Below are 24,041 nucleotides of genomic sequence, written 5' to 3' on the forward strand. Positions count from 1 at the left end.
TGTCATTAAGAGGAACTGGCCCATGTGCAACCACTGTGTCTGGCCCCCACCCCCTGCTGCTTTGTCACAATGATGATTATGACATCATCACAGCTGGCGAGTGCTTGAGCAATTGTGAGCAGCAGTGTCGTACACCAGTAAGGCGAAGCGTTCATAAATTGCCAATTTAATCCTCAGGTTGGCAATCGTTGGGCAAGAAACTTAATGTGAACTACGTCAGTAAATACCCTGCTATTAATGTAAATATTACACGCTATGTACATTGCTCTGGATAAGACCATCTACTAAAGTTATGGCTAAACAGAATTTTTTTTTTCCTTTTAATGTAAATTGGGCACACGGTGCCAAGGTTTTACCCCTAGTGATGGTTATTTTGTTGTTTACATTAATGTATGTGTTCAGGAAGCACCTGAATTCTTGAGTTGTGGGGAAGGATTTTACAGTTATGTGCCTTTTCGCAATGGCTGTAAGCAGAGAAGCAGTTCAGTATTCTGCTCAGCTTTCAAGCTGTGTTGATTTTAGCTATGAAAAATGGGAGCACAAATTATCACTGTCTTTCAATAGATTTTTCCCAACAGAAAATGAAAGCAGAATGGAGTTTGCAGCCGAGTTAAATTTGTTTTAATTAGTCTGTCTGTCTACTCTCAGTGTACTGTTATGACTCATTAACTTACTATTGCTTAAAATATGGCGTAATGCCAGCCAACCTTTCAACTCTCTTCTGTGAAAAGTAAAAAGCTACTGGCTCGCATCTTGTCTTGCCTTTCTCAATAAATATGGTGGTGAATGGCGCCCTCTGCTGGTCACAAGAATTACATATTACGAATTACCGCTCGTATGTGAAGTTGCGAGTGCATGCCCGTCGTGCGTGAGCGTGTTGCTGGGCAAGCAAAGGCAAGCGTTGCCAGATCGTGAACACCTCCATCCATGGGGAATTAAGACAACAACTTCTGACTGGATGCTTGCAAATGCAACAAGCGAGGGAAACGCAAAAGGACGACGACCAGGCTGGCAGCTTGGTGTAAAAACTAATAAAACTGCTATTATATGGAAGTTCACATTCCTGTACATAGTTAAATTTATCTACAGATGTTAGGAGGAATATCAAAAAATGCAACACATCTATTCCACTACCTTAATAAGGTATTTGATTGTCACTACTAGGAAGCATGGAGTAAAAATAAGTGAACATTTTCTTTTTACCCCATCCATGAGGGATTATACGGAAGGAACCTGGCAACCTTAAGCAAAGGTCACGTAAAGGCAATCCAACAACTTGCCTAGTAGATGAGATCATTTTACAGTTCTAGAATTTTCTGGTGGAGCAGTATCTGTAACACGTCCTTGTTAAGTTGTCACATCAATCATGTGTGCCCTATTTTCGCTTTATGCTGTATTAATTTGCCACAGGTGGTTCTGTCCTAACCGTGTTATTTACAGCTTTGTTAGAGGATATATAAACGGAATAAATGATGCCCGCAAAAAACGTGAAATTATTACCCAACCTCACACTGAAGATAATCTGCAGCTATTGCTGAGTTTGGCAGCATAAGTGCCTTCACTGTTGCGTTTAATGTAGTAGCTAGACTGATAAAAACAATCTTTCCATCGCAGAACGGACAAAAATAAAAGCGGAACCCCCTGTTTCAAATTGTAGTTATCTGGCGTAAAATGATACAAAATTGAAGAACACGGTTTCATTTTAAAGATCTTTTATTGACCTTATTTTGTGAGGACCATTAACTTGAGATAACATGACAAGCCCTTAGGAATCATAAAAAATATATAACGAGCATTATTATGAGTTATTTTTAATCCTCGTTGATTTACCAGTTCAAGTGTGTTGGCAATGGGGATTTAGGATTGAACGACCTATCACCTTAAATTTAGCAAGGAGATCACCAGCAGATTCTCCTCTGCTTAACACAGACAGGTTCAGATGTCCACGTTGGCAAATTGGATGCTATGTACTAAACTGTGGACGATACGTCACATGTCGTTTTCTGTGCAAGTATTGCAAAAGTGAATAAGAAAAACGGTTTGCCCTGAAGAGCATCACTGGTGTGGAGGGGAAGGCTGTGATAATGTTCAGACAGCTGGATTACACTGTATAACCAGGACTTCACTTCCTCTAAATACCTACATATTACATCCCGACTTCAAAACAGATTCAAAGCAATGCCAGACCACAAAATGACCCCTAAACAAAACACCAAGCAAAAAAAAAATACAGTTCTGTGAAATCCCACAAAGGGAAAATGACCAAGATGTATTTCCTCATAAAAGGTAAAATTTGCAACACTACCCGCTTCCTAAAACAACAAAAAAAGTGAGAAACCTTGGGACATTTGCAGTCGGCGTCCTGGTGCGATACATAACATTACATCCTGTACTCCCGCCAGACTCAGTGTGAACTCCCAGCTGGCCACTGATCTCATGTGTGTAGGGGGGGGGGCTCAGATTTCAGCAGGCATTTCAATAGCTGACTGCGGCGAAGCAACATGTGATCCCCAGTGAAGTACGAAGTGGGGGCCCTCTTAAAGGGGACCCGAATATTAACAATGCAACCCTACCCTGCAGCCCGGGGCCACAGAAAAGCAACTCCACCTATTTGTATCAAACAGCCTCAGATCAGGTCATTCGTGGCCTTGTCCTCACCTGTGTGTGCTGCCTGTGAAGTGATGTCATATTGTGTACGATCCGCATCTGCAGAAACTGCAGAATTATATCACATTTGTAGGATTCACACTGTGGACTGTGGAATGGCATCACATTTTTTCACAAGATTTGCGTCTGTAGACTGATGACTGCATTTGCATTCATTTTAACCGTGGAGTGATTTAGCATCTTATGACTGGCGTCTGTTTTTGCTGGAGTGAGGTCATATGTGTTTGATTTGGGTCTGTGGAGTGCTGTTTTTGTATACTTTGCATCGGATGTGGTCGGAGGACTATTACAAATTAGCGTGCCCTCTGTCTTCTGCGACCACTGAGTGGAGTAATAAGTGGGGAGACTCTTCCAGGCTGTACCCATGAGTGAGACAGTTAGGTAAACTGATGGATCCTTCTTAAGCTCGTTAGTCTCGCCTGACGAGTGCATTTGCTTCACTGCTGGTGAAAGGGACCTGAAGCAACGAGTTCCACCACTTTGGGGTGACCGTGATGAGATTATAAAAAAGAAAAAAAAAAAAAGACAATGCAATTGTTTCACTCTTCTGTGTAGCAAAAAATATAAATATACATCTCTGTGGGTTTGCATAACAAGGGTGAGACAGCTCTTTACCTCAGAGCCCCTTCCCATGGTGATCACACCAGCCCCGCAGAAGGCCTTCCAGAGCTGTGGTTTCCGGGTGAGACCAGTTATTGCTGTACCATCGCTAGCCCCTATTGCCTTTTTTAACCCCTTCGTCTGGCAGTTCTGCAGTAGAAAATATGGCTCAAGGCTTTGCACGACGTCCACTTGCTGGAACATGGCCTCAAAAAAAAAAAAAATAAATAAAGAGATAAAACGTTGGAAAAACTAAACTCTTTGACGTGAAGTTTTGTGCTTTTTATAGGTTCCAGGCTAATAAGTCAGTTATCAGTTGCTTTTTTAAAAAATTATTTTAGCATTTTGGCTGTGCCCCTGTGCCACGTTCCTCCATCCCAAACCCCCCACCCAAAGTGTGCATGGTGCCCAGGGAGGCTTCAGTGGGTAACCCCTTGCTGGCTGACGCTCTTGCTTGGCATGGCCCACAGGTGACTCCAGTTCCAGCTGGCAGGTGGGCCTTAGCTTTTTCCACCCCATCTAATTCTTTGGCCTTCTGACAAGGACTTCCATCTTCTGAGGCTAGTCCTCCTCACTAGCCAGTTCCCCCCTTTCACCAAATCACAGGAAAGAAAAACTGGTTTGTACTTCCTGAGCAGTAGGGCTGGTACTCTGGGTCCTTCCACTCCTGTGTGTACCCCAGGGGTGACCACTTTCTTTACAGATCACACAGCGTCACACAAGTACAGTACCTGCAGCCACAAATCCCAAATGACCAGGAAAGCGGAGTGAATTCGTTACAGAGGGGTGTGAATTAGGACGTTACTTGCTTTTCTCCCAACGCCTCTCCCTAAGTCCCGAGTCCTGTTGAAACCTCAGTGGTTATAGGCTCCCTCAGATATAAGGTCTGAGGGGACCAGTCAAGCTGCTCAGCACCGACCCCCTCGAACCGGCCGCCGAGAGGACGGGACGTTGGGCCGCGAGGGTGCAGTCAGTGCAGAGAGATGAAGCCCACGTTCGGGGCGTCGCCGAGGGAGAGTGAGCCATGGGTGGGTGAGGCGGGTGGGCTGCCCACGTTGTAGGCGGGGTTGGGGGCGTGAAACGCCGCCCGCTTGCTGCCGCGCTGGGGGCAAGACTTGTCTGAGAGGCGGCGGGCTCGACGGCCGGCGCAGCCGGTAGGAGGGGGCCCAGTGGGTCGGGAGGGGAGGCTGCTGTTGATGATGTCCGGGCCAGCCGGCGCCGTCTTCAGCTTCCCCGGGGAGCACGGGCCCAGGAGGATCGGAGAGCGGGCGGCCGCTTCCAACAAGCCCTTAGTGCTCTGCGTGAACTGTGGGGGCGGGACGAGGGGCAGGGCCAGAGAACAGGTCACGGGGACAAGGAGGAAGAGGGGCGTATGAGAAACCAAAAAAGGGTAAAAGGAGGCAGGGAGAAGAGGAGAAGAAAAAAAACAGATGTGAGCAGAGTAGGTCAGAGTCCATAAAGCACAGCACACACAGGGAAGTGAAGAACAGAATCACCTCGGAGGATAACGACTCAGACACTCAAGCTCAAACAAGCCAGCGCTGGATGGAAAAGGACATGGCGAAGATGAGCGCAGGCTTTGAGGCTGTGACGTTAGTCCTCCTGTGTGATTGTGGTACGAGCAGCCATGTGCAATGTGGTTATGTTTGCAGCAGCCATACTGGTGAGGGAAAGTCATGTGATCGTTTGCAGCAGCCATATTGGTGAGGGAAAGCCATGTGGTTATGAGCAGAGAAGTCGTCATTAGTGCATAAGGGAAGAAGCCATTAGCACACTGACCCCCATAAAAGAAGGTCCTTTCTTTAGAGCTATGAGATGGCATGACTTATAGTCCTTCCTCAAAGCAAGGTAGGAACCACTCAAAAAAAAATAAATCAGGCCTTCCAATTTGACATACACAGCAGGATATGGAACAGAAATGTATGCTCTCGGGTGACAAAGCATTACTCTTCACGTAACTCCTTCGTCCCACAAAAAGCCGAGGCACACAGATGAGAGAGACTGGGTCATGGCCTGGGATACGGTTTCTCACAGGTCAGAGGAAAGAAAAGCATGGCCTAGTTTGCATCAAGAAAATAAGGGACTACAATCCGAGAACAGCTAAGACTTAAACGCTGCAGCAAAGATATCAAAACTATGCAACGGCCAGCAGAACCCTGTCCTGGTGATCTCACAGTACAGCAGTACCATTATGCTAAGTGAATCCAATAAATCATTTAATGACAAGAGGGAAACTGTGAGAGCCAAAGAAAATTATGCCTTTGACAAGCAGCTTTGCTACGGAAGCGGGAAGAGTTAAGCTCCAGCATCTTGAATTAATCTCCGTCACGGAAATTACTGATTTTGGAAAGACTTAAGACAGGGAACATAAATACATACATAAACAAATACACGGCTCCCTCTTGGCAGCGAGCTGAAATATTAAGAAGTCAAAAAGCGTCCTTTATTTATCCTATACCCCTTCGCTTTGCTCAGGGGAGTTATTAGAGAACTATTTGGGGACAGGGTGGAACAGCCCCCTACATCCTGAGCAGAATAACAATGAGACATAGGAGCACAATCAAGCAGAAACACATGTCTCAAAACCAGGGTACTGGGAACAGAGGAGCCCCTGCCAAAAAGAGAGCCACGACAGTCGGACGCATCCATCTCCAGGTGCACACGCATGGCTTGCATCCAGTTGGAGAAAAAGAGCCACACACACAAACACACACACACTGTATTCACAAATGCACACGTGCTGACATGCACAGAGACCCCCTTCCTCCTAGGACCAGAGGTGCTCAGCGCTCAGAGATTGAGGGTTTTCTCTTCAGCAGCGTCTGCCTGTAAGGCAAGATGTGGATGAGAGCTGGGGGGGGGGGGCGAAAGCGGGGCTGGTGCCTAGCGACGGTTAGCGAATGTTAGCGGTCAGGCAGCATGCAGCGATGGGGGGGGGGGCACAGAGCGGCTCTCAGACTCTTACCAGCCAACCTCAGAGACGCTCCACCCTGCTGCTGCCTACTGTCCCATCAGGCAGTGCAAGACAGGGCAAAGTCCTGACAGTTCTCCTCCTGGGGGGGGGGGGGGGGGGGCAGGAGTGGGGAGGGACAACCACAGAACAACCACAGGTTACTACTCATGGAGACAAGACGACACAAGGACACACATACACACACACACACACACACACAGCAGTGATCACCAGCACATTTGGAAGCATACATACAAGCACCTCCCGCAGACAAAGGGGTAGACACGGAGAATACAAATCAGAAGCCACACAGACATACAGACAGGACAAACAGACAGAGTTGTGTAACGTATCTTCAGATTGATCAGAGCAGGATAAAAACACACACACATATGCACAAATGATCAAGAACAACATCAGGGAACGGATCCAAAAACCTCTTGGTCATTGTTATTAACGGGTAAACAGTGGCGAAAAACAGCCCAAAAGATGGTTGGATTTAACTCTATGAAATTACATTTGTAACCGTTGATGACACAGGGGTTATTTGTTTTGTGAATGTGCTGTGAGGCATATAACCGTAGCAACTTTATTTACACTAAAGGACATTTATAAATGCATGCAGCAGATATTTATCAATGCATGGAATACCAGGAGTCACTGTGGAAGCAGAGAACCGAGTATTAAACACCAAGTTTTGTACACTCTAGACTATAACGAAGAGGCTAATTGAGCTAGTTGAGGCTAGACAAGTCCTTTCTCCTCATTAAACTTGTGTTCTTGTGTACAGCGAGTAGCTGTCGAAAGAGCTGCCAAAGCTAGCGGAAGAAATGAGTGGACGAAAGACAGTTGAAACAGGAGCACTGCAGTGAATACCCTGACCTCCAGCCCACAATGGTCAACAGGTCAAACCAAGGATGAAACCTATAGGATAATACTCACAGGTACTGAAAAAAAGAAAAAACCTTTAGTACTTAATAGTGACCCAGTCACTCGGCCATGTCTGCCGTAACCCTGTGCAAGTCAGGCAGAGGAGATGTCACACAGTTTGTGCGCAGAACTCAGAACAAACTGCATTATTTCCAAGTAACGAGCAGCAAGCAGGGAAAACTTAGCATTCTGCACTTTAAGGACAGTACAGGCTTCAAGGCAATTAAGACAAAGTGATCAGACATGATTAGAATGACCGTGCATGACTCCTCTGATGCACAAAGGCTGATGGCTACTCCCCGCTTTCTGCTGCATTAATGCTTTCAGTGCATTCTCTTTTACAGTTTAATTTACATCCAGACAGAGTCATTTCATTCGGTACAAGGTTATGCTTTCCTTTGTTACTCTCCATTTTCAAATTCTTTTTGGTTGTCAGGACTGGGCTGCATCACACTGGTCTGTAAAATGTTGGTATAAACCGAAAAACACATTTTAAAAATCAATAGTTTCTAAAAATGGAAGAAAAAAAAAACATTCTGTCCAGCCAACTCATCCAGTCATCCACTTTCAGCAACCATACTATCCTGTAGAGGGCAGTGGTGAGCCACAGTCAGGAACAGGGTGCAAGGTGGGAACAAATACAGGGCAGGACTGCATTCCACTATAGGGTGTGTGTGCACACATGTACATAATGTGCTCATACGCGCACATACTCTGAGATGCCAATTCACAATGAATAAATACAATGCCCCGCACATACACATCAGCTGAATGTTGTACCTCGCTCTACACTGCGACTGGGTCTGTTCACCTTCTGCAAGTAACCTCGGATAAGGGCATCTTCCAAAAGAGTTAGCAAAAGCAGCGGAGTGCAGCTCACATTGGCAGAAATGAACAAGCGGAGGAGGATTAAGAGGAGACGGATTAATGCTGCATTAGGATGCCAGTCCCGGTTCACCCTCCAGAGAACTCCAAGTGCTGCGCAAAACTAAGTACAGAGGAAGAGCCGGTTTAGGACTCCGTGTAAAGCTAACGACTTAAAGTGCCTCGCCGCACTGGACAGACCCTAATTATGGTATAAATCATAATAACCCTGAGGGGATGGTGAGGGGGGGACAATGTTACACTTGAAAAAACATGAAAACCACAGAAAACCAACAGTAAAATAAGGAACAAAAAGCAACTGAACATGCTGATATGTGGAAAAATTTTATTTCTGACCAAAAAGGGAACCCTTTAGACATTTAATACTGGACAAAAACTTAGTTTACATTCAAAAGCACCAAAAGAGAGTTCCAAATATTTATAAAAATGTAACGGCTGTCAAAAAAATATAAACAGTACAGTTAGAAAGCAATTACAGGAATAATTTACATATATTACAGATTTTAAGACCTGTGTGTGTGTCTGGCATGTGTGAAAAGACCAAATGTTAAATAAAGCAAGGTAAAAAACAAAGGACACAGAAGAAACCCTATCATCATATACCCTGAGTCTCCAAAAACAGCATCTCATGCTGCTGTTACAGTGCACTCAAACACTGCTTTCACTGAGGACTTCATTCTCCGTTGCACTAAAGGACGTGCGGAGCAAGGAGGTATAACACGGAGGGGACACATTTGGGTGTTACACACACCGACAAGCCATCTGTGAGAGTGACATACTTCACTGGCTTACGACAGTTTCTCCTACCAGGTCAGTTCTGTACACCTCTTTTTACGGCTGGCTGTCCAACCAGCCTTTACCATGCAGAAATTTCAATGAATTCTCAGTGAAAAGGCTGGAACCCACAGGAGGACACTGCAACTGGGTCGTTTTGGCTCCTTTCCCTTTAAGAAGATCCACCTCCAAGGTGAGGTAGAGTAAGACATATTTGTATCTGCTCAGCCTTTGATACTCCAGGTTCACTCAGTGAATCACACTGGTGGCAGTTTCAGCCAGTTCATACCGTTTTTTTTTTCCTCGAAACAGTCTGCTTCTGACAGTATAAGGTGTCAGACAGGGGAAACGGTGGGGAAACGAGATCACGGTTAGTTTCTCTCTGTCTGGGTGTTCAGCAAACACAGACAGGAAGGCACTTGTTCGAGGCTCTGGAGAAAAAAAAAAAAAAAAGCAAATAGAGAATAGGAGACGCCCCACCCCCCCCCCTTACACTGCGGTGAGAGAAGGTTCTAGAGAACCGCTCAAACCAGGCTGTGAAACTTCTGAGCAACACGGAAATGCACAGCTCTTCTTAGTCATAAACTGAAGACTTTCTCAGTACTGCAAAACACAGCACACACTGAGCTCAAACCGAGGGCCCTGAAAATCTCAACTACCCCGACCACAGAACAGGCCCCACAGTCCACCACAGTTACATGTGAACTGGCAACGCCAACTAATACCCTCCACAAATAGACAGGCGTGCAACTCCCAGAGCTCTCTCCTTCTTCTCCTAATCTTTTCGATCACAACCCACGCGTCCCACGTTCCCGGACCGAAGACAGCATGCTCAAAACAGCGCAGTTACAGAGACGAACTTCAGCCGAGCCGACAGCGCCACACCCACCACGCCGACTGCGCTCTCAGTATAACGACTCAATTATTTCCCCTCATCTTCCCCAGACGCTGAAGGAATCAGAGTAATAAACGCCTGCGCCAGGGCTGCCAGTCTTAATCAGCACCCCAGAAATAGCTCTGAACCCCCCCCCCCCCCACTGGCATCTTCACAGACACAAAATAGAAGCTGGCAGCACATCCTCCACAGAGAGCTCTGCTGAGGAACATTCTCTGCTATTAGGGGTAATGAAGAGTAAGTCAATAAGAGATGCACCACTGAGCCCCTGGTCAAAGATATGAATCTGTTCTCAGCGCAGACCGGACTCATGCCTTGTTACATTATACAACAGTCAGAGCTATGTTAAACAAGGTGTACAACGCATACGGGCATAGCCAGTACAAGCTTAAATGTTACCGCTGTTATCCAGGAAGGAGGAGTAGAAATGAGTCACTGTGATCGCATCCTTCATTTTTGGGAGTTTCAGAGGACTACCTACGGGGAACGCCCCGTGTGTCACACTGCACCTGTTGACCTGACAGGCTGAGCTGTTGCAGGCAAGCTGTTGGCAGCAGCTGCTCACTTTAGACAGAGAGAGACAAGCAATTCGGCCTCTGGAGAGGAACTGACTCGCGCTGTGGTCTGACAGAGGTCAGAGGTCAGACTGGGCTGGTACAGGGGGGAGAGAGCTGCCCATCTTTGTATCTTTTGGCATCTTTGTTGTTGTGTGTGTGTGTGTGTGTGTATATGTGTGTGTTGGGGGGGAGTGTGACATTTGTTGAATCACTGGAGTGGTACCGCCTTCACCGCCTCCGAAGGATGGAAATATCTTGCGTGATTGACAGGGGAGGTGAGAAGGGAAACTACAGCAGCCGCAACAGTGGACAAAGAGTGGAAACAGGAAAGCATATCCTCAGTGACATGGATGGATACTTTACAAAATAAGAAGAAATTATAATGACAAAAAATGTAAAGAAAGAGAACCGTTGGAATTGGGGGGAACATCTGAGCGCAGCACAGTAGCACGGCACCTTGTCTTTAGGGCCTGCCTGCTGAGCCCTCAGCTCGAGGCGTCTTACACGGTGCCCGTCAGAGGAGGCAGAGGTGTGTGCAGGTGGGGTGGATGCTGTGCACGCACGGGTACCCGCTGTGTCCGTAGCAGAGCGTGCATTCCCAGCAGGCCCCACGACTAGGAGCGGACACGCCCCAGACACCTCCGCCCCCATACGGCACGCTAATCTGCCTAGCACCAGAACCAGGCACGGTACCAAGCCCCAAACAGGGACGCGGCCCAGAACAAGGCTCGTTATGAAGTTCAGGGAAGGGACCTGGGACCAAAACCAGGCCTGTTACCAAGCTCAGAGCACTGACCAGGACCAGAATCAGGGTTTAACCTCAGGCCCAATCAGAGGCCCCACTGAGCAGAGGGGTGTGGGACTGGGGTGGGTCTTCAGGGTGTTGGGGCGATGCTGGTGGTACTGGAGTTCTGGTTCTGTAGGCCACCTGGCGATGGGGGGGCAGGAGTCTATGGGGCTACAGCACTGCACAGTCTTCATGTCGCCACTAGGTGGGGCTTCCTACCATGTTAGTGTCGTTTTTGGCCACGAAGGGGGGCAGATCCAACTCCTGCGGGGTCGCCTGGGGGTCCCCATCTTCCGGCACAAACCCTCTCCTGTCAATCAAACTGTGGGGTAAGGGGTGAGGGGTGAGGGGTGAGGGGTGGGGGGGGGGGGGGGGGCAGAGATGAACACACTTCATCACACAAGGCACAAAAGACACAAAAATACAGCAGCGCATGAAATGTACTCAATGCGTGATACAAACAGTGTATTGCTCACTCGAAGTGCTTGAAACTCCATATTACCAGAATAGTGCTCTGAAGCAAAATGATTCATCCTTTGCAATTCACAACCGCTGGAATGTGTCATGGCCTGACCCCCCTTGCCCCTGACTCACCTGGGGGGCATGGGCCCACACAGCACCACACAGCAGTTGGTGAAGATGTTGCTGTAGCTGTAGGGGTTCACCGAATCCTCCGCCCCCCTCTTCCCAGACCACGAACCTTTTATCTGCAGAGGGACACACCCATTAACATGAGAGAGGAGATGCACAAAGCCCCAACCAGGTGCAATTTCTGAACCAGGACATGGGATACAGGACTGCCAGGACACACAGCATAACCGTCTGTAATGAGTTCATTATACCCCCAAAACAACAGAACCACTGGGCAGGTACACATACGGGCAGATAAACTTTCACCTAAATCCTTAAATCTAAATTTATTTGATTGATCAATTCCTATAATTGTTCAAATTCCTTGTCTTTTTTCAATAACACACTCAAACTGGCTGCCCTTCCTGGGTATAAAAAGCATTTTAAAAGTATGCAGATCTAAATTTTCCTGCTTCCCACTGACTTGAACAGTTAACACATCACAGAGATAAATATGAGGCAACAAATAAATTCTATGTGGAACTACTTCTATGTTACTGTCTATCTAGCACAATCTGCTAAAAAAAACAGAACCTATGTTTGATGCTCTCTGGGAAAATAAATAAACTTAAGCATGCAAAATATGCCTGGTTAGATGGACCAATCATACAGCAGTATGTCACTTGTCAGCTGATAAGCAACATAAAATGCTTCACTATCACTTAACCCTGTCTTTAACAGTGAATCACCTATTTCACCAGCCAGTCCTGCAAAAAATCTATCTATGACCAGCGTTGGAATAGGCTGTCCATGAGGGGCACAGGCCACATCCCAGGGTCATAACCCATCGTATCCCAGCATGCATTGGCAGTACTCACATCCTCGTTGGTGGTGAGGTTGGAGGCAACAAGGTAGGTATGGAAGCCCGAGAGGCCCAGGATAGACCAAATGGAGAAGAAGCACACGACCAGCTCCAAGACGGTGCAGAGGGAAGGTCAAGGACAGCACTTACTCAGGAGAGGGTTCAGTCAAAGACAGTCAAAAGCCAAGGAGAACCTTTCCCATTTTAACCAGGGAGACCTCAAAACCTTTCATTTCTGACAAGAGCAGCCACACAGTGCCCACAGCATACTATTGCAATTTGTAATTTGTTCAAATGACAAACGTTTAAAACAAAATGGGCAAAAAGAGATTAGTAGCATGTGATTCACTCCACTAATTCACATTTCTATAGCTACAGCTGGGACTTCAGATGGGTTCCTTGAATTTGCTCGCACACAGAACCACAATCTTCTAACCACGAGTGTGACCAGCGACATAAAACTACACAGGTCAGCACAACCCTCAGACATCAAAACACACACAAGTTAACCTAGCCTTGGCAGAGGTTCAGTCTGACCTGCTGTCTGTAGGATGTGCTAAATATCCAGACAAAGGCCTTAATACCGGATCTAAATGAGTAAAAATGTGAGGTGGAGGAAGGGGATCGCAGGCAGGAGGCTTGGGTGAAGAAAGGACACAGCGTTCAGTGCTCACAGCTGTCCGTCACTGACTCGGGCATTGAGTCAGCCATCGCTGCCACCCGCTGCAGGGAACAGCGGCGGGCTGTGCTCCACGGAGAACCCATTCATTCGCAGCGTAAGGCCGGGTGCAGGCGGCAAGGTGAAAAGGATATCTGGCAGGACTCTCCTGTAGTGCGTAGACAAGACCTTTCTCGTCCTGGGCACCTGAGGGGAACAGACAAAAGCTAGAAGAGTCTTTGCATGTATGCACATCAATACTGCCCCAGCAGGCTGGAAGAAGTCCACACACCGTAATACTGCCCCAGAAATCTACATACCTAAATACCACCACAGTAGGCAAGGAGACACCTCAATACAGCCCCAGCCGGCTGGGGTTCATCTACAGACCTCAATACTGCCACAGGTCTTGAGGGGCCAAGAACGGAGGACCAAATTACTTTGTGCCATATGTGTAAGACTGGCTATCACTGCACTAAGAATGGAACTACAAATATTTTGTTATCCCTGGTACACATGAATCACCAACATGTTTACCTATGTTTACCATACTTTTTAATTTCCAAACTGTCTGCTACAAGGACCCTGATTCTTATGTTCCTTCCTACTTCACAGCTGTTTGTGACATCACAATCAAACTTCAGACATGTTCATTCTGGAGCAGCTGGGGTGACCCTGTACAAAACATGCTTCATCCTGTTGACCTGCAAAGACTTGTGCCACAGGCAGGCACACATCTGCTCACCGGCCTGTCAAACTGTCCGACTCCCGCCAAATCCCGCCCAGTCCGGGCGATCAGAGAACACCACCTGTCACAGCGGTAGTATTAGCGCAGATTTACCCGCGCGGATCTGACAGAGTACAGGTTTGGGGATTAGAAAGCGTCTTCACATACAGTATTCCCATCCAGCTGCTAAGAGAGCTCTCTCTGCCTCGTCACTCTCCCTCCACCCCAGAGAGAGAGAGAGAGAGAGAGAGAGAGGGGAAGAGGGGGCATGAGAGACAGAGTGTGGGCATGAGTGAGAGCACGACAGAGAGTGTGGGTGAGAGAGAGAGAGAGAGAGATAGGCAGAGGCCAGAGACAGAGAGAGGGCAAGAGCACGAGAGACAGGGCGTGAGAGAGAGAGAGTGGGCGCGAGAGGGAACATCAGAGAGAGAGAGAACAAGGGAAAAAGAACATGAGAGAGAGTGTGGGCAAGAGAGAGAGAGAGAGAGAGGCAGACGTCAGAGAACAGGGACATGACAGAGGGAGAGATAGAGAAAGAGAGAGAGCAGTAAGCGAGCAGGAAATGAAACGAGGTAGAGAAGGCCAGGACCACATGAGCTGCCCCCTGTACCTTCCCAGGAGCACCATCATCAGATGTGGGGTCTGCGTCAGCACAGGAAGAGAGCTAATCTTCCAGCTTCTCATTTTCCCAGATGGTTTTGGTACATTAACTCAATCAATCCTTTTTAGCCACCCATTCAATCTCTTGACCAGGAGCCCACAGCTGCAATCCAGTACCTGCAACTTGCTTGGGTGGCGTGAGTGGAGTGGCACCTACCCTCCAACTGGCAACCACTTCACTTCTTGCCTGAGAAGGAGCCGTTTGGCTGTGTGTGAGTGTATCGGAGGACTGCATCTGACTCACTATAGCACAAATGCAGGTTGCTGTGGGGGGATGAGCTGAACGTGCAGTTACCATTACAAAAAGGGCTGCAAAGGGAAAAGGCACTAAAAGGCAAAAAAGAAACCCCCCCCTAATCTGTGCAGAGGCTGGTTTCTCAGGGGTGGGGTCACACCACAGCAGGCAGGCCCTTGGGGAGGCTTCACATGACCATGATACTAAAGAACAATGCGCGCACACACCCCGTGCGTGTGCATACATGCACACTCGCGCACACACGCACGCCCATGTGCGTGAACGCACACAAACATACATATACGCTGGCACACATTCACACGCTAATCCCAATGCAAAGTACAAAGTAGATGTGCTCCTTAAAGCTAACTGTGTACTCTTTTCTAAAACAATGGCAAGTAAAACATTTCTTTAGAATTGAAATGAACAGCTTGTCACACAGACATCTCCTCATATGCTGGTGATATCAGTATTCATCATTTAGTAGTACCTCAGTTAAGAAAAAACTGTATACCTGTTCTACTGAACACCTACTGCAAACAAGCCTCAAAGTGCCAATTAAGCCCTGCCTTGTAGACCGAATATTGGGTGAAAACAGTGTGGAGGCAGAGCTTATGTAGGCAGGAGGTGTGCTTACACCTCCTGCCTACATAGGGAGGAGGTGGAGCTTACATACTCAGGGTGAGGTGTGTGACCAATCCCAAGCAGAGAGGAGGTGGAGTTTACATACTCAGGGTAAGGTGTGTGACCAATCCCAAGCAGAGAGGAGGCGGAGCTTACGTACGCAAGGTGAGGTGCGTGATCACGCAGCCAAAGATGAAGGCCGTCAGGAAGGACAGCGACACGATGAAGGTGTAGAAGAAACGGTAGTTGCGCTTGCCCACGCAGTTTCCTACCCAGGGGCAGTGATGGTCGAACCGCTCTGAGGGGGAACAGAGACACAGCATCATTCCTGACCTCCAGCACAGTGCTGACATAGTGAACTGATCCCCGACGCTGAGGAAACTTCAGCAGACCAGAGTAACAAATTATACAAGTTAGGCCTGTGGTCCAAAGTTGACCATATCATAATAGATACCGTGTGACCACAAATACAATATCATAACCGGCAAAATAGACTGGGTTCAGATACAGACAACAGATAGAAAGTACAAAGCAATGTGTTTCTTTTTCAGATGACTGGGCTGTCCTTGTATACCCCTTTGGATATCGTAGCTGGATGCAGGCTGGCAGGAACAGCAGCCAAAGCAGACTAACCCAGCCTTGAGCACCCGTGATCTTCCACTGCAATGCCCACACCCAGGGCTGTAGCATGTGACACTGTGACATCACAGTGAACACTGGCCTCAGAATCCACACTGATACTAACGCCTTCACTTTATGCTGGGGCATGCTTCCATACAGAAACAAAAACACAACACACATTACTCCTGACACACTCTGGCTGTTTGCTTTGTTCGACAACGGCACACTCTTCCCACTCTTCCTGTGTTTATACCCTCAGATTGCTGTGCCGGCACCAACGGAAGCAGCAGGGTGACACAGCCTGTCGATTGCACGCTCTGCCCCGCTGGTAAGTAGGCCAGCGACAGCGATTCTAGCACAGAGAGCTGACACGGGCCCGCATGATGAGAGAGATAAGGGAAAACCACCTGGAACCTGAACTAAACCCGCCTGCCTGTTTCAGCCTCTGCAGTGCTACAAGGGTCCTGGTGCCGTGTGCTTGCACCTTCACACACCAGTAACACAAATCAAAGCTTACACTCTTTGCAGGATCCTTTTATATTAGGAAGAGTCAGAAGTATCACACTCACATCGTAGGCCATAAAAACTTAAATATACCACTTGCTTACCTTAAATATCTTACCTTATCTTACCCACTTGCTTACCTTAAATGTCTTACCTTAAATATACCACTTGCCTATATTAAAAGGCACAAGTCGTTATAGCACCTATTTGCACAGGGGACGCACTTAACAGCCGTTTGCAGTCGATAAAAGTTCACATCCTGCAGCCCATTTACACAGCTGGGCTTCTGCTGGAGCTGAAACGCTGTGCTCAGGGGTCCATAAACAACGTCACACGGTAACTACCCACCACCCACAGAAACGTATGGAGAGGCATGGAGAATATGAACTGAAACAGACACTGAGTCGAGTCTAGCGCATGGCCATCTGATTCAAAATCGGTGCTAATGACACTAATAAACTGAGCAATCTGGTGCAGCTCCCCTGGGGTTCCTAGGCACTGCAAGGGGTCCACGGCGTCAACGTGTCGAGGGCAAAACCGAAAGCTGAGAAGACAGGCATACAAGACCGCATGCTCCTCGACAATCCTGACGATTTAACGTGACATTTTGCACTGGTGTGGGCAGCAACGTGGTGTAGCGGTGAAGAGCAGGGCTTGTAGCTACAAGGTTGCTGGTTCGATTCCCTGCAGGGGACACTGCTGTCGCACCCTTGAGCAAGGTACGTAACTCGCAATTGCCTCAGTAAGTATACAGCTGTGTAAATGAATAAAATTGTATCCTATGTGACTCGCTCTGGGTAAGAGCATCTGCTAAATGACAATAATGTAATGCAATGCAATGGTATCACCATACGCTGGTAATAAAATGGGAAAGACGTCACAAAGATGGCCTTACAGCCCAAAGGCAGCGCTGTCATTTACTTGAGCAAGGTACTTCGCCTGAAACGCCTTCTCAAACAGCCAGCAGTCTAAACGGACAACATGCAAGCTAAGCCGGACACGGCAGAAAAGGCTGCTGCTTAGAAAACCGTAATTTAACAGGTGCATCACCTGAATGCAGGAAAGACAATGACCTACAGAAGAGGGGAGACAGTTTGGAAGTGCCCCGGGCAAAGGCTTCAGATGGGAACCTCTCTTACCCACACAGTTGTCGCAGAGGCTGCAGTGGGACGTCCTCGGGGGGCGAAATATCTTGCAGGTGAAGCAGTACTTGAGCTTCACCACCTGCTCATTGATGACAACTTCCTTGGTGCGCGGCGGGGGGCGGTAGGTGGAAGAGCCTGAGTTATCTGTGTGAGAGAGAGTGAGAGAGAGAGAGAGAGAGAGAGAGAGAGTCCAATCAGACGCCAACCAAGCATATGCAGATACAGGCAGAAGAGGCAGGAACCCTTTCTAAATGTAGAACTGGAATCAAGTACCAACTTGATTTAGCTCAAAAGATGCCACCAGGAGCGCCACTTAAATCAAGGCGCACGCAGCCAACAAAATACTGGAATCCGAGCCGGCGTTAAACACTTCCTGCTAATTAAACAATCAGACCACTGGGAACCGAGCCACCAAGGACTCTGCCATAATGAATAAGTGTTCAGCAGCACTCTCCGATCCACATCCCTGTAAAAAAAGCACTATTTACACATACTAGGGTTACACTGAGTAGCAGGGTGGGGAAGCACAATGCTACCATTCAAAAAACAGTGTGACAGGAAAAAAAAATAGTTTAAGTGGTGAAAAAAATAGTTTAAAATTAACCTGAGACAGGCTACAGTGAGTTTACAGGAAACTTTCAGGGCAGGAAGAGGGTGCATTAATATGAGCTAGCATTAATATGAGTCAGCCACAGGACATTCCTTCTTGTCTGTCTTAAATGTCTGGAAAGTAAGGGATATATCACGAACTTCGTGGAATGCAAAATGAGAAGTCATTGTTTTCAGTGGGAGAACAAAGAAGCTTGTGACAGCGGTGCTGTCGTCTCCGAACAGCCTGGTAACACTGCTCAGCAGCGTGTTCTGTGCGGCTGTTTGTGACATTAGAAAACAGAAACCAGTTCTGAGCTAGTTTGACCCGGTCAGACTGTCAGAGGAACTGTCCCAATAGGCATTACGTGAAAGACAGGACCCCCCACAAACTCTGCCCTCTGGTGAGCTACAGAAGCACATGTGTACCCCATCATGTCCAGACTGCCCCTCCATTCAAACACTGCGAGGGTGGAACAATTTTTTTTTCTGTTTTACTGTCTAGGATACGATGCTATTGTGCTCCAAATCTGAACGCAGGAGGTGGCATATGAGAGACTTATACAAAGAAATGAGATTTAGCAGTCAGCACAGCATCGATTGCCTGCATGCTGGGGTGATCTTTCCCCGTTTCCCATTTTGGCTTCATCGTAACTCCTCCCTACCCCCAGCTCTCCCAGGGCAATCACCAGCCTGCCTCCCTGAAGACTCTCCCGCCCCATCTCTATTCATGCGAACACATAACCTTCACACTCCAGCCACACTAACGGCAAGGTGCATTCATCAAAAGCCAAGGAGCCACGTGAAAGTCACGCTGTGTGTTTAAAAAAAGACTGCAGTTACGTGTTTAAAAAAAGAAAGAAGAAAGAAGCAGCAATGGCATCTGCTGTAATTGGGACAGCATGTCCTTTAATCTTTCTGCCACACAAAGAGCAACTTTCAGCTCCGGGGGCTTCGAGCGCACAGCAACAGGCCGCGCCATCAAAAGCCCTGCTGAGCTGCGAGGCTCCCACAACAGCGCCGGCGTTTCCGAGCGTTTCTTTCCCAGAGTTCACAGCTACCGCTCCGGGAAAAGCCACCTGACACCTGGGGTGGAATGAGCACATTCGATCCAAGTGCATGTCCAAATTACAAGTCCAATGAGACTGTCAGGGACGGTGTGGAGCAGGAATGAAAACAAACCCCAGAGACTCCCCAGGACAATGAAATCAACCAGTCCTGGCCTCAACTGCGGCTCCTGTCCTGTAGTTCTAGGCTCCATCCAAGCTACCGCTGTGTATCCAAGGTTTTCTGTATGACAAAGAAACACCTGGCAGAAAACACTCTGTGTGCCTCAGAGCACACCTGCATGTATGTACCTGTCCAAACCGATTTTCAAACACCAGCAACACCTTCTCATCGCAAATAACCACACCTCAACTCATCAAAGGCCAGCAGGCCTTTCCCAGGGAACCCGCCCTCACCGATCTGCTTCTCGATGTCGGCCGCCTCGTCTGGCGTGGCCCTGGGCAGGATGCCGGGGTCGGTGAAGCTGGTCTGCAGGAGGGAGACCACCACGAAGACGAAGAGCACCCCTCCGATCACCGGGACGCAGCTGGTCAGGTGCACCACCAGGAAGGGGCAGCTGGGAAGAGGGAGGAATCAGAGCGGAACACGGGTCGGTCTGGGGGCGGAGCATGCTCAGACTGCAGCACTGAGCTCATGCCAGAGCGGTCTCCCCCTCAAGGCCCGTCAATGAGGAGTGCCAGGAAAAACGACAGCATCCAAATGACAGGGAGTGACTGCCACGCAGGGCTGCACAAGAGCTTCTCTTTTAAAGTCCTGCTGACTATAAAAATATGTCATTCTGGCATTCCTTCAGACCACAAAGTCTGTATGCTAAATCCCAGATATAAACATTGAACTCTTGCTATATTTTATGCCAAGCATAATGTCATACAGTGCAAAGACATTCAGACATTACAGTATGTAGTCCAATGTAAACACATAAGCGTGGTCTTACAGTAGGTACATTCCTGCACAACAAAATGTCAGCAGAATGTAAAGATACCGTAAACTACGGAAACACATCCTGAATCTGAAACTAACACGCATAGTAATAGGTCGTGTGGTTTCACTTACTCTTTTTAAGGAAGGGGGGGGGGGCGGTGTCACTTACTCGAATATGAAGAACAGGCCACTGGTGACGAGAATAAGGCCGAGCGTTAGGGGGAGGACACCGCTCTGCCGTGCGACGATGATGCGTCCATCACAGTAAAAGCGATTTCTCCCCGGGAAAACTTCCCATTTTCTCCGCGGTCTCTGGCTTTTTCTCTTTGCGCACGGAGGAGGCGGAGGTGTCGGTGTGGGTGTCGAGAGCGCCCGCGGGTCAATCTGCTGATACTCGCAGTTTTTCATGATGTAGTTACCGTTACCGACTTAAGGCGTTTAAAATGTATTAAAACAAAGAAGGTAAAGGACATCCAACATAGAAAAAGACACTATCAAGCAAGCGTTATGTGGTGACTGTTGCTACCTTAGCCTGCTAGCACAGTCCGGTGTCAACTGCCATTACCCCAGCAGTAACTCGCAAGACGAAACAGCCTCAAATTAACTGAGCTGTTTACACCGGCTAATTAAAAACTCGTGTGTTCTTTTACAGCTGATGTAGCTAGTCATGCACTGGCTAGAAAATGTTGCTTAACAGTCGCAGTAGCTGGCTACTTGAGTAGAACACCTAACGAACCGGTTAGCTAGGTAACTACAAAGGAATCAATGAATTGTCAGCTAGGGATCAGCAATCAGTGACTAATCTAGTTAGTTCGCTAGACACCACAGACCAGTGGCGACAACCATTCTTAGCAAAGACATCAGACATTAAAATCCTCCCAGTCTGTGTCAAACCATTATACTATATTATGTCTATAGATTATGCTATTCAACGATTCGTTAGCTACCCTAACGACCTGTACTTACGAAACATAGTAGCCTACCTTGGTAGGTAGCTACAACTTCTGCTTTTATCTTTGATTGCAGAATCTATTAGCTAGTCAGTTCACTGATTAATAGCTTTGATTTGCCTTTTTCGAACCACCCAGCAATTTTAAATATCGTTAATTAACTTACCAGTTAGATTGTCAACAATAACCCGTCCCTAGCAATCTGCCACCACAAATGTGGACATGTTAACAAAGTTACTAGCCAGGCAACTAACGTTATCTAGTGATTCGTTAACTAACGCTAGTTAGACTACAGCATTAAAACACATTGACGTTAGCTAGCGAGCTATTTATAGCTTGCCTGCTTGTTGTTTGGCAACAACCAGAGTCTCCGTGTTTGCGGTTGGAGTTAGCGAGCTAGCTACCCGCACACCAATCCACAAACGTAGCCATTTCACTGCTACTTTTATTGCTCAATGAAGTCTGGATGCCGGCATTCACGGTTCACCAGGTGGCTAGCTCTCTGGCCAGCAAACAGCTGTGTTCCGATTCCTCCAGGCGTCCAGGCATAGGTATGTAGCCAGCTAGCTAAGCAATCAAGGTAGTCCGTGGGTCCGGCATAAGATTGGTCCACGAAGTTTCCTGTTTCATCGGACTGATCGTGTCACTGCCGAGGCATGCAGCGCCTTTGTTAGCTTTCTGTGAAAAGGAGCTATCTTGTTCGTCGTCTCCCCCATAAGACAGCGTCTTTGTCAGACCGTCTGCGAACAATGAGCTAGCTGCCTAAATCGCTATATAATCCCTATGTCGACCCCCTGTGTTCACTTACGCACAGCAATCTTGGCGAGGGTCTACGAGCAGCACCGCTGCTGCAACGGTTTACAGTCGGCTGAAAGGAGTTTTTGCGACACTTTACGACAGTATTGAGGTACTTACGATACTTCCTCCTCCCATGCGGCGTGTAGTCCTTTGATGCGGGCTTCAGATCCTGCGTTGTTTACAAACAAAGAATCTGGGAGAAAAAGAACTTTTTACACCACCTTGTCGGCACTAATTGTAATAAAATATAATCACGGTTTTGCTAATTTTAATAAAAGTGCATCTGCAGTAAAAGTGGCACAAAAAATATAAAGACATCTGGAGCGTCATATGCTATGAAGTGACTCACATGAGGTCTTCATCGTTAACGTTCAAAATCACCTTTATCCAGAGCTATCATAACATTTATTAATAATGTTATTCAAAATGATCATACTTGGAAATATAATGTCATTCTCCTCTAATGAAAGAATCTGAATCCCATACGTCTAAGCCAGTTTAGAAGAACTAGAGATGCCTATTCCAAATAGCCAATTAATGAAAATCACTCCAAACATGAACTCGTCCCATAAATGTCGAAAAAAAACTGATATGATTTGAACAGAAACACGTTTGAGAAATTTACCATTTTACCAATATCTGCAGGCTCCCTTAACTATGGAACAATATTAACAATTATCAGAGCATCAGCAACATCTGGGAACACAAATGATCTCCTTGTACACATGCACCAATTTGGCATAATCAAAATTTTAATAAGCCTTCTGCTCTTCCCTTGTGGAAACAGTCACCCATCTGCATTGCTAGTGTGAGAACAAGCGATTCATAACTTTGCCATACCTTCAGTCCAAGCTGAACATCCCTTCCAAACTCAGTTTGTGCCTGTATTGTACCTCACTTGTAAGTCACTTTGGATAAATGAATGCATGTAAATGTCACTGGCTTTAGATATTTCCAGCTAAAAATTCCACAAGACAAACAGTTAACAATGATGAATTTACTCAAGAACCCCCACCACTTACCAAAGATTTTCTAAAATCTCAAAAGTACAAAACATCAATAAACTTAAACCATATCCTGGACTCCACCAACTCCTGGCTGGCTACCAGGAGACCTGTCTCTACCTACAAACATGTCACCTCCTAATTCATACTTATCTCCATGACCAAGGAAAGCTGTTCTCGCCCATTTGGGGAAAAAAAGCAGACATAAGCTGTCATCAGTATATCAGATCAACTGCAACTCACAGCATGCCAATGCTGAGAAACTCACAGCCTCCATACACAACCATACCAACACCTACAAAGAAATATTGTCCCCTTCCACTTCACTATACACAGTATAAAACTTTTTAACTTTAACTCCATTTAAAAATAACTACTGTGCCATTTTCATCATTTCATCAACCACAACTTTATTAGCTTCCTTTACCTGTTCACCTCAAAAATGTATTATACCAGTTAGCTTTTCCCCTAATGTTTTTTATTCCTTTTTTCTTACCTACCTCACTCACACCCACCCTATACATACCTGCCCTCTATGTATTACACATCCCTATATTCCTTTTTATCAACAAACGCAGGCCAATCATTCTGGGTAAAACAGGAAAAATAAAACATCTTTACACTATAGTTATGTTCAACAGTTTGGGCGGTGACAATGAAAATGAACTAAATTACCACATACATATTTCATGAAAGGTATAGGAAGACAAACGGTGCCTTTAGATTCAACACGTTTTACTTCTAAAACTTACTATTGGTTCTAAACTTTATGGCAAGTACTTCCACTGCCATTATTTATTAGACAAATTCAGAGAAGCACACACAATTCTGTAAACTTAATGAATTAAAAAACCGCACTAATAAACTGATAAAAACTATACTTTGCTTGTTTTTTGGGTGTGCGCATGCTGACGTTAGCTAAGGGGAGTGTCTCTATTGTAGATGCTTCCTGGGCTTTTGCACACCACACTAAATAGTATTTGGTTTGAGATTCCTTTGGCTTCAGTTTAAGTTAATACATCTTCTCACACCCGTGAAATACTTTGTGATCCATAGAT

At 46.8% G+C, this 24,041-nt stretch overlaps 1 protein-coding gene across 2 annotated transcripts; it reads right to left on the reverse strand.

Moving 5' to 3' along the window:
• Nucleotides 1-3,487: 3,487 nt before the first annotated feature.
• zdhhc18a (zinc finger DHHC-type palmitoyltransferase 18a) lies at nucleotides 3,488-20,879 on the reverse strand. Of its 2 annotated transcripts, XM_036538823.1 has the most exons (10): nucleotides 20,401-20,876; nucleotides 19,706-19,866; nucleotides 17,649-17,798; nucleotides 15,545-15,682; nucleotides 13,294-13,345; nucleotides 12,497-12,599; nucleotides 11,643-11,755; nucleotides 11,268-11,370; nucleotides 6,233-6,320; nucleotides 4,497-4,573 (listed from the first exon to the last, which is right to left on the reverse strand). In XM_036538823.1, the coding sequence occupies exons 1-9, from the start codon at nucleotides 20,637-20,639 to the stop codon at nucleotides 6,279-6,281; spliced, it is 1,101 nt and encodes a 366-aa protein (XP_036394716.1). In that variant the 5' UTR covers nucleotides 20,640-20,876; the 3' UTR covers nucleotides 4,497-4,573; nucleotides 6,233-6,278. The 2 variants fall into 2 exon arrangements, with proteins under 2 accessions (XP_036394717.1, XP_036394716.1); XM_036538824.1 differs by lacking the exon at nucleotides 6,233-6,320 and having other exon boundaries at nucleotides 3,488-4,573; nucleotides 20,401-20,879.
• Between the last annotated feature and the right edge of the window lie 3,162 nt (nucleotides 20,880-24,041).

Source organism: Megalops cyprinoides, chromosome 10, assembly GCF_013368585.1.
Source record: "Megalops cyprinoides isolate fMegCyp1 chromosome 10, fMegCyp1.pri, whole genome shotgun sequence".
NCBI lineage: Eukaryota > Metazoa > Chordata > Actinopteri > Elopiformes > Megalopidae > Megalops > Megalops cyprinoides.